Here is a 15,446-nt window from a genome sequence, read left to right as displayed (position 1 = left end):
TTTATCAATTTAACCCACATAGTTCTAGAATTATACATATTTAATGGAATTATTAGATATTCTGATTTGAAATCTAGACCTCGAGAAATGACTTTTATTTTAAAATCTAGGCTTCGGATCTGACTTTTATTTTGAAATCTAACCAACTGCTCAAACGCGGAAATGTCAGAACAACAAAACCAGAGAAATAAAAACACACGACCAGCGATTATTTTTATGGAATTACTTTAGAATCTCTCTGAAATGGGTTGCTTTATGTTGGTGTATTTTATTACAAGAGTACACACAGAATAGTACTTGTTTATTTAACTTAGCCATGGTTTGGGTGTGTTTAATATTCTCGTGAGGCAGGATGTCTAAGAACATGTTTAAATCAGGCTGTTTCGTGCGAACTGCTCATGTCATCCTGACCTGGCTCACAACCTTAGTGCTGTTTCTGCACAACACAGGTACAGGTGCATTACTGTCATTTCTGTGTGTGTGTGTGTGTGTGTGTGTGTGTGTGTGAGAGAGAGAGAGAGAGAGAGAGAGAGAGATAGTGTGTGTGTGAGAGAGAGAGAGAGAGAGAGAGAGAGAGAGAGAGAAATAGTGTGTGTGATGTGTGTGTGTGTGTGTGTTTGAGAGAGAGAGAGAGAGAGAGAGAGAGAGAGAGTGTGTGTATCAGAGAGAGAGAGAGAGAGAGAGAGAGAGAGAGAGAGAGAGAGAGTGTGTGTGTGTGTGTGTGTGTGTGTGTGTGTGTGTGTAAATATCAGTGCTGTTCTGCTGCAGATGTCAGGAGCGAGGAGACCTGTTACACCATGTGTGTGTGAAAGAAAGAGAGAGAGAGAGAGAGATAGAGAGTGTGTGTGTGTGTGTGTGTGTGAGAGAGAGAGAGAGAGAGAGAGAGAGAGAGAGAGAGAGAGAGAGTGTGTGTGTGTGAGAGAGAGAGAGAGAGAGTGTGTGTGTGTGTGAGAGAGAGAGAGAGAGAGAGAGAGAGAGAGAGAGAGAGAGAGAGAGAGAGAGAGTGTGTGTGTGTGTGTGTGTGTGTGTGTGTGTGTGTGTGTGTGTGTGTGTGTGTGTGAGAATAACAGAGCTGTTCTGCTGCAGATCTCAGGAGATGTCAGGAGCGAGGAGACCTGTTACACCCTGTGTGTGTGTGTGTGTGTGTGTGTGTGTGTGTGTGTGTGTGTGTGTGTGTGTGTGTGTGAGAGTAACAGTGCTGTTCTGCTGCAGATCTCAGGAGATGTCAGGAGCGAGGAGACCTGTTACACCCTGTGTGTGTGTGTGTGTGTGTGTGTGTGTGTGTGTGTGTGTGTGTGTGTGTGTGTGTGTGTGTGTGTGTGTGTGAATAACAGTGCTGTTCTGCTGCAGATCTCAGGAGATGTCAGGAGCGAGGAGACCTGTTACACCCTGTGTGTGTGTGTGTGTGTGTGTGTGTGTGTGTGTGTGTGTGTGTGTGTGAATAACAGAGCTGTTCTGCTGCAGATCTCAGGAGATGTCAGGAGCGAGGAGACCTGTTACACCCTGTGTGTGTGTGTGTGTGTGTGTGTGTGTTAATAACAGAGCTGTTCTGCTGCAGATCTCAGGAGATGTCAGGAGCGAGGAGACCTGTTACACCCTGTGTGTGTGTGTGTGTGTGTGTGTGTGTGTGTGTGTGTGTGTGTGTGTGTGTGTTAATAACAGAGCTGTTCTGCTGCAGATCTCAGGAGATGTCAGGAGCGAGGAGACCTGTTACACCCTGTGATGTTCAGCGCATTAGTTCTGCTCTCAGTTCTGCTCTACTTCACCGTCTCTCTGATGGATCCGGGTTTTGTTCTGTCTGACGACGACACGAAGGTAAACAGGAACGTGAAGTCTGTGTTAGAAAACATCTTGCGGGAATAATGACCGATATGTGGACTCTTTCAGGGATCGTCAGTGGTCAGTGATGAAGAACTGGAGAAGATGATTCCTGAAGAGCAAAGCTCCTTCAAGCAGCGGCGCTGTGGATTCTGCTTCTTACTGGTGCTGACACACACTGATACACACTGACACACACTGACAGATCGAGAGAATCACAGTCACATTTAGGCCACGCCCACACCGGAAACAATCCAACCGTCTCCATAGACACTATTCACAGCAGCGCCATCTTTGATTTTGAATGGGAATGAAAGCGAGGCTGTGAGGGACAGACGTGCATCTCTTCAGTGGGCTGTACTGTTATTTAATGTGTTTTTGGATTGTTCTGCTCATGAAACACTGGAAAAATATCTTTCCAAGAAGTTTCAGTTGACAAGACTCTAGTGATCTAGGAGCTTTATACAGCTTTTTACAGCGGATGCCACTGGAAACACAGCAAGACTAATATCCCTCACAGCCTCTCTCTCACACCTGACATGATGGCGCTGCTCTGAATAAGGTCTATTGACTCTGCATTGCCTGAAGCGGCCTCCTTGTCATTTCTGACTTATAACAAAAAACAAAACTATGTCTAAAAGCTGCTTTGTGACAGGGTGTGCAGCAAACAAGCTAAAATACCCAGAAGTAAGTTTTTATCAGCTGTCGAGCCCAAAAAACAAGTGTTTAAGGACATAAAAGTGGATACAGGCAATAAGATGTGAAGCATGGGTTAATTGTGGGATCCTGACACTAGAAATACACTACATGTACAGTAAACACTGTGTCTCTGGTAAGTCAAATATCCAAATGTCAGTTTTGTATATTATATTTCTGTTAGCTAAGCTATCCTGCCGCCGCTTACGTTCTCCTCCAGTGAGCGTTACGTTAGTTCTCAGAGTAATGAGACACGTTGCATTAATGAGTCAATTGCCTGTATCCTCTTTTGTGTCCTTAAACGCTCGCTTTTTGGGCTCGACAGCTGATAATAACTTAGTTCTGGGTGTTTTAGCTTGTTTGCTGAACACTCTGTGACATAGCAGCTTTTAGACATAGTTTTGTTTTTTGTTGTAAGTCAGAAATGATAAGGAGGCCGCTTCACACAATACAAACTCAATGGAGACGGCTGGATTGTTTTCAGATTATGACGCGTCGCTCGGTCTCTATACTGTGTGATTGAGTGAGTTTGCATTCAGATGTTTCTCTGTTTATGTGAGCCAGCAACCAATGAGGGCCAGGCACTGCAGGACGTGCCAGCGCTGTGTGAGGCGCTTCGACCATCACTGCCCCTGGATCGACAACTGTGTCGGCGAGAGAAATCACAGGTGGTTCCTGCTGTACCTGTGTGTTCAGTTTGCTGCCGTGTGCTGGGCTCTACAGGCTGCATGGTGAGTGTGTGTGTGTGTGTGTGTGTCTGAGCAGAACATGCATTTGCCGGATTTTTAACTGGATTGAACCGCCAGAGCATTTAGTATGTTTAGATATAATGTATAAGTGTAAAGATGTTTTAACATCTTATAAACATTTTTTTTCCAAAGTAGACCCACTTTGTGAATTAAACAATGTAATGAGGTCATAATAATGCACAGTTTCTTATTTTTAGGAAAAAGTTGCATTATGCATTATTAGAAAAATATACAGAAAAAAACGGTTAAAAAAGTATAAATAAATAAATAATAAAAATGAGAATGAACTAGATTACATTTGATTACAATAAAAAACGATTCAAGTAAATAAATCAATTTAAGTAAAAAAATGTGATTAAAATAACTTAATTATTTAAATAAATCCAATTTGATTTAAAAAAAAAAAGATTTAAATAAATCATGGAATTTTTAAAGAATAGAATGCATTATTAGGAAAGTGTAAAAATAATAACAGTTTGATTAAACTAACTAAATACATTTGATTCAAATAAAAATGATTAAAGTAAATAAATCATTTTTTAAGTAAATGAAAAAATAAATGTGATTAAAATAATTATTGAAATAAATGAATCCAATTTGATTTAAATAAGTAAATAAAATATGATTTTAATAAATAATGCAATTTTTAAAGAGCAGTGTTAGAAAATAGCGTAAAACTGTAATAAGTAAAAAAAAAGTATAAGATTTAAACTAACTAAACACATTTGATTAAAATTAACAAAATCAGATTTGACTTACCGGTAAATAAAAACTAACTAAATATATGTGATTTAAAATACATTTAAAAAAAATTTAAACAATATGCATTATTAGAAATATGAACAGAAAAGCAGTTAAAAAAGTACAAATAAATAAAGTGATTAAAATAAACAAATTGATTTAAATAAATAAATGATTAAAATACATTTATTATTAATAAATAAATACATTTTTATTTAAATTAATTAATTTGATCGAAATAAATAAATAATACATCTAACAGTGCAGTACTATAGTAAGTAGAAAAAATACATATAAATATACACTAAATATTTTCCAGATAACTTTTTTCACATATTTATAATATTTTAGTGAGTTTTTTATACGACAATTTATTTCAGGATGTCCTTCGCATGATAATGATCATGTTTGGCGGTCTGTGGCATTAAAAGATTATGCAGTATATACTGTACAGCGTACTGTAAACCGTGATCCCAGAGGAGCAATGACTCAAACTTCCCCTCATTACACACTGTACTCTATTGATCAGATTCAGATGTTTTATCGGTCAACACCAAGATGCTGTGAAATACTAGAGCAAAATAAAGTAAACTGTGACATATTATACCCAAAAAATCTTCATACAGTAACTACCAGTAAATGTATAAACATTTGCGACCAAAAATTATTCAGACACTTTGACCTGCCCATGTTTTGCTGAAGTGTTTTTAATGCAACCTTTTTACACACAGACTGAACACAATGAAGCATTGCTTTGTGATTGGTTGAGCTGAACAGGTATTATGTAATTGTGTTGTTAAATTTAACAGCTGACAGATATTCATCATAATTCATGTGTGAGACAGTCTAACAGAAGGACGGACAAAACTAGATTTGATCATATTTTATTACCATTTTCTAAACTATAGCGAATAAACGGTGATAATGTGAGAAATGTTGAAGGTGTCTTAATAAATTTTGGTTTGACTGTGTGTGTATATATATATATATATATATATATATATATATATATATATATATATATATAATATTTCACAATATAACTTTTGAACGGTAGTGTACGTGGACTATTTGTGCAAGGTTAGGGTTAGTCATTATTTTTAATGTGAGAAATGTTGTCTGAATAATCTTTGGTTTGACTGTATATAATGCATCAGAGCAACTATGACTGACCTGAGGTGTGTGTGTGTCCAGGTCTGGCGTGGTGTTCGCCTCCTCCTGGCAGCAGTGGTTCAGTCGGAACGGGTTCTTGCTCGGGGCGATCGGTGTGACCGGGGTGTTTTCCGTGGTCGTGTTGCTCCTGCTGTGCATTCACCTGTACCTGGCCTCCGCTAACACCACAACATGGGAGTTCATGTCACGCCACCGTATCGCCTACCTCAAACACCACGACTCCGAGGAGAACCCGTTCGACAGAGGAGTCGTCTGCAACCTGTGGGACTTCTTCTGTGTCTGTGGGACAGTGGCGTGGGAGAGGATCTACAGCAGACACGCCAGCGGGACTCTGTGACTGATGTTCGCGAGGGACAAGAGTAGCGGTTTTTAGCTCTTCAACATTGATTGTGTTTTATTAATACTAATGTGATGTTGTGATTTACTTTATGTAATAAACCTGCAGGGAACATGTACTGTATCTACTTGATGAATGAAGAATCATTATGTGCCACAATTACTGGCTGTTCATTCATGCTAGCAACGTGCTAATTCGTGCTAGCAACATATTAACAATAGCTGCGTCTGAATTCGAATAGTTCCCTACTATATAGTATGCCAAAAGTGTAGTACGTCAGAATACTTAGTATTCGGAAAAACAGTAGGTGAAAAGTCCCCGGATGAACTACTTCTTCCGGCGAGATTCTGAAGTGGCATATTGTGGACACTTTACTATCCCATGAGGCCACAGGAGAGGATTTATGAATGGCAGTGAAGTGATGTAACTGACGCTGGTAGATCACATGATAATGACAACATGGCGGATGTAGTACGCCCGGATTACATCCATACTACACACACTCATACTATATAGAACATACTTTTTAACGCTTGTGAAGTTCAAATTCAAATGTAGTACCTACTTAGACAGTATGTGATTTCGGATGTGTTAAAACATGTTAGCAATGTGCTAATTTGTTAGCAACATGCTAATTAATGTAGCAATTTGTTAAATCATGCTAGTAGCAACATGTTAAAAACATGTTAGCAATATGCTAATTAATGTTAGCAACATGCTAAATTATGCTGGCAGCGTGTTAAAAACGTTAGCAATAACGTTCTTATTCATGTTAACGTCTAAACACTAGCAATGTGTTAAAACATGCTAGCAAAGTTATAAAACATTAACAACATGTTAATGTTAACAGTGTGTTACAACATACTAGCAAACTTGTTAATTAATTTTTGCAACGTGTTAAAACGTTACTAACATGCTAAAACATGTTAGTAACATGTTAAATCATGTTATCAATGTACTCACTCATGTTAGCAACATGTTAAAACACACTAGCGATGTGTTAAAATACTAGTAACATGCTAATTCATGTTAACATGTTGAAAAATGTTGGCAACATGTTAAATCATGCTAGCAGTGTATTAAAACATGTTAGCAACGCACTCGTGCTAGCAACATGCTAAGCAAAGTGAAAACATTAAAATGTTAATTCATGTTAGCAACATGTTAAATCATGCTAGCAATATGTTATAACATGTTAACATACTCATTCATGCTAGCAACATGTTAGAATATATTAGCAAAGTGTTAAAACATGTTAATTCATGCTAGCAACCTGTTAAAATGCCTGTAACATGTCAATTAATTCTAGAAGTGTACTCAAACATGTTAGCAATATGCAAAATAATGCTTGACGCACACTAAGACATGCTAACTAACATGATAAAACATGCTAGGACGCTTTAAAGCTTTCAAACTTTGAGACGAGGCTTTGTCAAGTCAATATAAAAGTTTGTTCCTACGAACTTTACTTTCTAGGTTTCATTGTTTTTATTAAGACTAAGTCAATTTTTTGTTCTTAAAAAAGCCAACTATTTTCTACTCATTTGTTACATGTACATCTGTGACATGATTCTTTTCACATAACAAGGACAGTTTGTATAGTTCTCAAGAGTTTTAATTGGTTTGTGAGGTTAATTTTATACGTGACAAAATAAACGTTTGCACACTATGTCTATCGACTCACAAATGATTCTTCTAAGCCAGAAAGAAATGCTTCAGAACAACAATGCCTGAGTTCATTCACCCCCTCATTATTAGGTAGAAATTGTGGGTAAAGATATATTTTTAAATCATCATCCAGTAAATCACAAACAACTGGCAAAGTCATGCAAATGCTTTGGGGCTAGAAACCTTTGAAATTTGGAGGGCCTTGAGGTCAAAGGTTAAAAAACAGTTTTGTGGCTTTGTAGTCCATTTCTATCTACACTAGTGTAAAAACTTCACTCCCTAAAACACCATAAAAACGTATAAACTTCAGCTTCTCACTGTATTCATCAGAAAGGTCATGATGTTTTATTGACATTTTGCCTTTATGTGACATGATGACAGTAGAGAAGTGATAGAGAAGTTACAGGACTGAAATATGACCATAAGCACCTAATTATGTGTAATTATATGCACTATATCCTGTGAACTACCCACTTTTAATTAATGCGTTCATATAAATCGAACCCATGACCTTGGCGTTCCTTGTGCCACCCTCTTGTTAAAGCTACAGGAATTAGGGACCATTAGCATATTTTTAAACAACCAACATTATGTAAACACGGTCATGTGTGTTTATTTGCAGTGTTGTGTTGTCAGAACCATTTTAAATAGATCCGGATGACATGTTATGAGAGCTTCGTTAAAATCCCGCCCTTTCTGTGGCGGTTCCACGCAAAGCCCCGCCCCCCGTTGCACCGTCCAATCAGAAGGCAGATCTGGGGACCCACGTCGAGCTCCGCGGGTTGTTCTGGAAAGGGGCGGAGTTCATTTTTCGAGCTCGTGAGGGGCGCGTTCTGTCCGAAAGAGAGCGCGTGAGAATCTGCGTTCGTTCCCTCGCCGTAAGTTTGTGTGTGTGGAGCAGCGCGGGCTCACTCAGTTCTGTTCCTGTCCTATCCAGAAACCGACTTCAAGGAGGACGATCTTCTACCTCAGCGAGTTTAAAAATCGCTTGATTCTCACTGAAAACTCCTCTCGCCGTGATCAGTGAAATCATGTCTGCTTCAGCGGCTAAAGTCAGTAAAAAGGAACTGAACTCGAACCACGACGGAGGCGACGAGACCTCGGGTAAGAAAGAACGATCGGCGGCCATTTTCACTTTCTCTTCTCTCATCAAAGGGGTTTTATTCGCTATTTTCGCTAGTTTATTAGCAGCGTCTCGCGTATGACTCGTTTATGTAGACAGTGCGGGGTGCAGTGCTTGTGATTGGCCGTGGGTCTGGTTGGATGTTCTCGGAGGAACGGCTGCAGCCGGTAGCGGAGGCCATGTTTGATTTCTGGCCGTGCGCGAGCTAAGCGCGCCACAAAGCCCCGTTTGAACACAAACAAAAACCGTTATTTTAAAAATCAAATTCTAAGCGCGGGAGCTTATTTGTGTGACTCGCGCATGGAATTTTCGAAGAAACGCGTGCAGTTGAACAGCGTGAAACATGCGGAACGGAAGCATCCGCGCGCTGCTTTATTGTTGTTGTGCTTTAGCTTAGCCTAGCCACGTCTCCGCCATGATGTAGCACAGACTAATGGTTGTTTGTGGACTTTAAATGGTGAATGATAATGGAAATGAACGCGAAGCGACTTTACACGCTCATCGAGCGCTCGTGCGATTTTGGTCTCGCGTCGGAAGCAGGTGCAGCGCGAGCGATTCCCTGCACATTTAAACCACGCGGCTTCTGCGCGGCTCCCTCTGAGTCCAATGCATCGGATTGTTTTCGCGTCACTGAAAATGTACCGTTATTAATACTTTTGTTTTTAAGAAATTATGCACAGATGTTTTTTTTTACACACATTTTTTTTATTAATCTTTTCCTAATTCTATATTTTCCGTTAACTTTGTTTAGAAAAAGAACAACAAGAAGCCATTGAGCACATTGATGAAGTACAGAATGAAATTGACAGGTATGATGAGCTCTATTGAATGCATTATCTACGCTTAAACAAATACCGCGGTATAAGTCATTACTCAGTGCGGTAACGCGTGTGAATGGATATAACTTTTTTTTTTTTTTTTTTTTTTTTTTTTTTTTTTTTGGATCTTGTCCAGACTTAATGAGCAGGCGAGTGAGGAAATTCTCAAAGTTGAACAGAAATACAACAAACTTCGCCAGCCATTCTTCCAGAAGAGGTCAGAACTCATCGCCAAAATCCCCAACTTTTGGGTCACAACATTTGTCAACCACCCACAAGGTAAGACCCCGTGCAAACACTGTGGTTTACACTATGTATCCAAGCAGTTTAATGTAATATTGTTTGATTTTTGTAGTCTCAGCTCTTCTTGGGGAGGAAGATGAGGAGGCGCTTCACTATCTGACCAGAGTAGAGGTGACAGAGTTTGAAGACATCAAATCCGGCTACAGAATAGATTTTGTAAGTGGTAAAAAAAAGATTTGGAAAAAAAAGTTGGAGCTTTTGTTTTCATAACTCACCATTTATTTGCTGTTTCGTTTTAGTATTTCGATGAAAACATGTATTTCGAGAACAAAGTCCTCTCCAAAGAAATTCACCTGAACGAAAGTGGAGACCCAACCTCAAAGTCAACAGAGATCAAATGGAAACCAGGAAAAGTATGGATGATTGTTTAACTGCATTCTCTGTCAAATAGTTTTACAATTCTGAGTATTTATGTGAAACTTTTTCTTCTTTCGCAGGACCTCACAAGTCGGGCCAGTCAGACACAGAGTAAAGCGGGCAAGAAGAGGCAACATGAAGAGCCTGAGAGTTTCTTCACCTGGTTCACCGATCACGCTGATTCAGGGGCGGACGAGTTGGGCGAAGTCATTAAAGACGACATCTGGCCGAATCCCCTACAGTACTATTTGGTGAGACTGGAACAACGGCCACACACTGATAGAAAAACACAATTATTTTTGCCTAAAACTTTCCGTTCCAGCTGGTTAGATCATGCGACTGGACAGCTCTTCCGGTTTATGCAGCTGAATGGAAATTATGAGTAAATGATTTGCATTTCAAATCTTAACTTATCTGATCAACTTTATGCAGGTCCCAGACATGGAGGATGAGGAGGGAGAGGATGAGGAGGAAGATGAGGAAGGCCTGGATGATATTGATGAAGAGGGGGAAGATGATGGAGAGGAAGATGATGATGATGACGGAGAGGTACGTAACCAAACAAATTTTTTTAAAGTAAAAAAAAAAAAAGTTTGTTGTTCTGTTGACGTTTAAAAAAAAAACTATATTTTATATATATATATATATATATATATATATATATATATATATATATATATATATAAAAATATATATATATAAATTTTTTTTTTGCTCATTTCTAAGAGTGCCAGAAAGGTTCTTGCTTTATTTATATAAAAAGTTTGAAACTGTCAAGTATCGAACAAACTACAATCAAACTCTCCCTCATACATACATACATACATACATATATATATATATATATATATATATGTGTGTGTGTGTATTTATATATGTATGTGTGTTCAGTAATTTCACTTGAATGACAATTAATAGGTAATTTTCATTGCCATTTAAGTGAAATTACTGAATTTAAATATACAAAGCTTGATAAAAATGATCATTCTAGAAGAAAATCTATATATATTTTCATAAGAGATATATATATTATATAATCTTATGGAAATGAAAAGTGCCTCTAATTCATCTATTGTCTTGTTTCAGGACGATGACGGCGAGGATGACTGAATCTGAATTAGAGGAATATTACCCACATTTCCCAGTCCTGTTTCCAAATTGCTTCTTTGGCTTTTTTTGTTATTTTTGGGGAGCAAGATGCTTCTTTTTCCTCTTCAGATTGTTTTTTGGTTTTGAGCTCCATCTTTCCTCTATCCTGAACTTGCCATGTTGAAGTCCCAGACTCACAATAAAATGACTGCAAAATCTTGCCGACATGGCACCTACCATCTCAATTTCCAAATGCATTTCGAGGTAAAAAGCAAAACACTGTAGTTATTGGCTGCACGCCGTCTGGAGTAGACTTGCGAATAGTGTTTTCTGTTTGTTTTTTTATAAATATATATGTACAAATATGTATTATTTTTCTTCCTGTTAAAGTTTTGTGTGGTTAATTGAACAGAAGCCATGGTGCGCAGTGATCTGCTAGCTCTAGCGTTCTCCACCGTTTTGTTACTTTATTCTTGAAGTACTACTTTACTCATCAGTAGTTCATCCTCTTGTATCCATGTCAGTTCAGGAGGGCTGAGGAAAGAGGGTATGTGGACACCATCATTGAGTCTTTGATTTTTATCTTGTCTTGTTTTACAGACACTCACCAGATTTGAAATGGATTACATTTTTGATAAAGAAAATAAAATCTTCAAAAAAACACCAAAAAAAATGAAATCATGCTTGTAACTTTTTCCCCTTCTGACTTACTGAAGTTTGTGTAGTGGTTGTATTACCGTAAGACACACTTTTAACTGTTCAGTTGGTTTTGCTCAATAAAACACTGTTTGGGATTCACCCAGTTGCAAAGAAAATGCAATAAGTTTTTTTTTTTTTTAAGTCATTAGGTATTTTAATTTCACACGGGTCAAAAACAAAACCAGGCATTCTAGTCATATAAAAAAATATCTTTATTAAACGGATATATAGTGGTGTGGCTAATCGTCAGCTTCTGAAAGATTTGGGTGTCATCAGCAGTGTAGATGCGAAGTGTTCCTGCAGAAGTCTGTCGACGATGAGCGCCACAAACGTCTGGTCCGAAGCTTCGAACTCTTCTCGGTTCACCGTCCTGGGCCAGTCGCTGGGCTGGAACGCCCAACCTTGATCCAAGAGGAGACATCGTGTTATTATAACGCTTTACACTGAGGTTTCAGGTTAAATGTGTAAGGGAAGTTGTTTAATTCTAGTTTAAAGTTCACTTTAGTAAAAAAAAAAATCAATAACCCACTACAAATTTAAGTAATTTAACCAGCACTTTATATATAAACATGCATGTGTGTGTGTGTGTGCTGGGTAGTAACTGATTACATGTAATCTGGATTACTTAATCAGATTCCAATAATTAAGTACTCGTAATTAGATCAGTTACTACAGGATTTTAATAGATTACTCTGTTAGATGTAATTCTCACAATAGCAGTAAATTCTAAAAATGTCACATATATAAATGTATAACGGAAGTTGTTTAATTCTTGTTTTAAAATTCGCTTTAGTAAAAAATAAAATAATCGTATGTTAACCTTAAATGCGTAATGTAATGGATTACGTTACATGTAATTTAGAATCAGTAACCCACTACAAATTTTAAGAAATGTAACTAGCACTTTATATATAAACATGCATGGTTGATATATATATATATATATATATATATATATATAAATAAAAACAGTGCTGGGTAGTAACTGATTGCATGTAATCTGGATTACAAAAATGAAGTACTCGTAATTAGATCAGTTACTAGTTACTTTTGAATAGATTACACAGTTAGATGTTATTCTCATAATAGCAGTAAATTATTCATTCCTTCAACTTTCTTTTGAATTTTCCTTTCTAAAAATGCCGCTTATATCTGTTCAGAAGCTCTTCCAGGTTTGTGGAATTGCACACACTGACCATGTGACTATCACTGAAACAGACCCACGTTGCATTTGATCACTGGATTTACAGTGTTTTCTCAACATTAATCATGACAAATACGTTAAATATTATTTGAATTATCACAGTAATTTAACCATGTATCTGTTTTGTCTTTAAAACACATAATGAACATGTACAAACTCAAGTTGATTCCATGTTTATATGCAATGCCGGGATTCCCAAACTTGAAGTAAGCCCTCAGATTTTAAGTTAAAAACTTAGGTCAATAATAAAATTACGTCAGTAATAATAATAATAAATAATAAAATTAAGTTCACAGTTTTCTGATGTTAGTTAATGGTCACATGACATGCAAGGTACATTTTTTTTTTAAATGTGTTTATATTTTAAAATTATTTTAATTTGACATTTGACAAAACCTTTTTGTTAAACTCACAAACCCCTTCAGTTCTGTCATGAACCACAGTCTGCGAAACCCTGCCTTAATGTAATATTTAATGCACTTCATGTTATTGATAAAGAATGGAATATACTTTCAGTTACACTTTATTTTAAGGTCCCCTTGTTACAGTGTAATTATACATTTAGGTACTGAGTAATATTGAGTAACTACATGCATTTAATAGGGTTAGGATTAGGGTGTGTTTTAGTGTTAGTTGCGTGAAATTATGCGTAACTAATATAGTAACTGTACCATAAGAATACAGTAAAATAATGCATAATTTATAGTTATTACAATAGTAACTGTACCATAAGAATACAGTAAAATAATGCATAATTTATAGTTATTACTGTAGTAACTGTACCATAAGGATACATTCAAATAAAGTGACCATAATTTCTTTCTCTTTGTATTTTTATATCAATATGGTACAATATTATCTTATACAAATCAATGTTAGGTCACGAGTCATCTAAAAGAAATCAGACTACACTAGCCTACCTAAAACGAGTAATCTAGATTACATTATTTACTACAATATTTGGCATGTAATCTGGAATCAGTTACCGACTACACTTTGTAAGTAATCTAACGTTACTCAACAAACCACAATCTCACAGAACAAAACTACTTAGGCTGTTTAATTTATACTGAATTATTTATAAAGATGTATATCCTCCTGAGACCCAGAAAGTTTAGTTTTTTTTCATGTCACATTGTTTAGAGCATAAGAAACAAATGGTAAAAAAGTACCTCTGCAGTGGACACCAGGACTAAGTTGTTTAAAAAATAAAATATAAAATGACATGAAATTATATAAAATTTTGGGGTTTCAGGATTTTTTTTTACCAAAATTTGTTTAAAGATGATTCTCAACTATGTTATGCAATATGTGGGTAAAATGGCCATAAATTAATATTCCCATTCAATGCAATGTATCTATACACTGTATCTAATTTGCACATTAATGTGTTCTTGGAGCAACGTTTAATGAAAAAAGAAGTGTAATAATTGGAGTAATAATTGGCAACATTTTAATAATAATATCTAATATTTCATAGGAATATTGATGTATAATTTATTTCCATATTCACTTCTTGTGTCTCCCAAAGTGCCTGATAAACATGATTTAAGTCCTGACATTTTTAAAGACCAAGGAGAAGTTGTTTTATAATGCATTATATAATGTTTTATAATAAATTGCACTAAAATATAATGTCCACTACAGTGGACTAAAGTCTATTCCTGGATCCCACACGGCATAATTTGTAAGTAATTACTAAAAACACACAATCTCACAGAACAAAACTAGTTATGCCATGTTTAATTTATACTGAATTATTAATAAAGATGTATAACTTACACGGCATCATTTGTAAGTAATCTACTAAAAACACACACACACACACACACACACACACACACACACACACACACACAACACACAATCTCACAGAACAAAACTACTTATGTTTCATTTATCCGGAATATCTTATAAAGATGTATATATACACATTATAGATGTCTTTAAACACGGAACACGCACCTAGGTGTGTTTTGCAGCGCGGGCAGGAGGCGACGGTCCACGCGTGACCGGGGAACCAGGAGAAGTGACTGTCCGCCGGCCAGTGCTTCAGAACATCTGCTCGCTTAAAGGTCACGACCTCAAACTGGAAGCCTTGCGGATTCTCGAAGAGCTGGACCGAGACCACCTTCCCGGCGATCACTGTGTCGTTCCGGTGTGACAGAGCCAGGCGACTGGGCACGAACCTCAGATCCGTGTCTTCCGCCACCTCGTGCCCGCAGGACCGGCACAGCATCAGCCCCGAACACCCGCGACCGAGCCGAACCCACACACACAACAGCAGCGACACAACTACAACAACAACATCAACACACCGCGCGGCGGGAAACTTGACTAGAAGAAACATCCTCAGAGAACTGAAGACTTCCCGCCACTGACACGAGCCAAAATAACACGTGTTTCTCGCTTAAAAGCGTTTAAACACGTTTATTTATAACATAAAAAAATAAAAATGTTTTTTAAAAGCGAATTAGCAAACTACATTGCTAAGTTCCTACAGCTGACACGCAAACTATTGGAGAGTCACTGGGGGATCACTGCGCTAATGGCAGCGCCCTCTGACGGCGGGATGAATTAGTTAATTATTAACTAATGATTTATATCTTGATAAAATACAATGGATACAATATTAAACTTTATTTTTTTAAAGGTGGTCGCTAATCAAACT

At 37.2% G+C, this 15,446-nt stretch overlaps 3 protein-coding genes across 3 annotated transcripts; 2 read left to right on the top strand and 1 right to left on the bottom strand.

Annotated features, from left to right (window-relative positions):
- Nucleotides 1–119: 119 nt before the first annotated feature.
- zdhhc12a (zDHHC palmitoyltransferase 12a) lies at nucleotides 120–7,182 on the top strand. The gene is made up of 5 exons (XM_081348348.1): nucleotides 120–449; nucleotides 1,679–1,815; nucleotides 1,888–1,983; nucleotides 3,079–3,245; nucleotides 5,199–7,182. The coding sequence occupies exons 1-5, from the start codon at nucleotides 353–355 to the stop codon at nucleotides 5,512–5,514; spliced, it is 813 nt and encodes a 270-aa protein (XP_081204474.1). The 5' UTR covers nucleotides 120–352; the 3' UTR covers nucleotides 5,515–7,182.
- A 767-nt stretch (nucleotides 7,183–7,949) lies between these two features.
- Nucleotides 7,950–11,550, top strand: seta (SET nuclear proto-oncogene a). Its single transcript, XM_081348886.1, has 8 exons — nucleotides 7,950–8,286; nucleotides 9,057–9,114; nucleotides 9,260–9,402; nucleotides 9,479–9,582; nucleotides 9,666–9,779; nucleotides 9,864–10,034; nucleotides 10,216–10,332; nucleotides 10,870–11,550. Exons 1-8 carry the CDS (start codon nucleotides 8,214–8,216, stop codon nucleotides 10,891–10,893), a joined length of 804 nt encoding a protein of 267 aa, XP_081205012.1. The 5' UTR covers nucleotides 7,950–8,213; the 3' UTR covers nucleotides 10,894–11,550.
- A 215-nt stretch (nucleotides 11,551–11,765) lies between these two features.
- LOC308680654 (uncharacterized protein) lies at nucleotides 11,766–15,338 on the bottom strand. The gene is made up of 2 exons (XM_081348887.1): nucleotides 14,741–15,338; nucleotides 11,766–11,972 (listed from the first exon to the last, which is right to left on the bottom strand). Exons 1-2 carry the CDS (start codon nucleotides 15,123–15,125, stop codon nucleotides 11,818–11,820), a joined length of 540 nt encoding a protein of 179 aa, XP_081205013.1. The 5' UTR covers nucleotides 15,126–15,338; the 3' UTR covers nucleotides 11,766–11,817.
- Nucleotides 15,339–15,446: the final 108 nt, after the last annotated feature.

The sequence above is a fragment of the Scardinius erythrophthalmus genome, assembly GCF_964197995.2.
Source record: "Scardinius erythrophthalmus genome assembly, chromosome: 20".
NCBI lineage: Eukaryota > Metazoa > Chordata > Actinopteri > Cypriniformes > Leuciscidae > Scardinius > Scardinius erythrophthalmus.
This window is presented reverse-complemented; position numbering and strand designations above follow the sequence as displayed.

Bases quoted from the DNA above. Each gene is read 5' to 3' on its own strand.
- zdhhc12a (XM_081348348.1), top strand. From the start codon at position 353: ATGTCTAAGAACATGTTTAAATCAGGCTGTTTCGTGCGAACTGCTCAT. The intron at 450-1,678 runs GTACAGGTGCAT...GTTCTGCTGCAG, and splicing joins GCTGTTTCTGCACAACACAG to ATCTCAGGAGATGTCAGGAG. The intron at 1,984-3,078 runs GTGCTGACACAC...TATGTGAGCCAG, and splicing joins GTGGATTCTGCTTCTTACTG to CAACCAATGAGGGCCAGGCA.
- seta (XM_081348886.1), top strand. From the start codon at position 8,214: ATGTCTGCTTCAGCGGCTAAAGTCAGTAAAAAGGAACTGAACTCGAAC. The intron at 9,583-9,665 runs GTAAGTGGTAAA...GTTTCGTTTTAG, and splicing joins CCGGCTACAGAATAGATTTT to TATTTCGATGAAAACATGTA. The intron at 10,035-10,215 runs GTGAGACTGGAA...AACTTTATGCAG, and splicing joins ATCCCCTACAGTACTATTTG to GTCCCAGACATGGAGGATGA.
- LOC308680654 (XM_081348887.1), bottom strand. From the start codon at position 15,125: ATGTTTCTTCTAGTCAAGTTTCCCGCCGCGCGGTGTGTTGATGTTGTT. The intron at 11,973-14,740 runs GTGCGTGTTCCG...TCTTGGATCAAG, and splicing joins GCGCTGCAAAACACACCTAG to GTTGGGCGTTCCAGCCCAGC.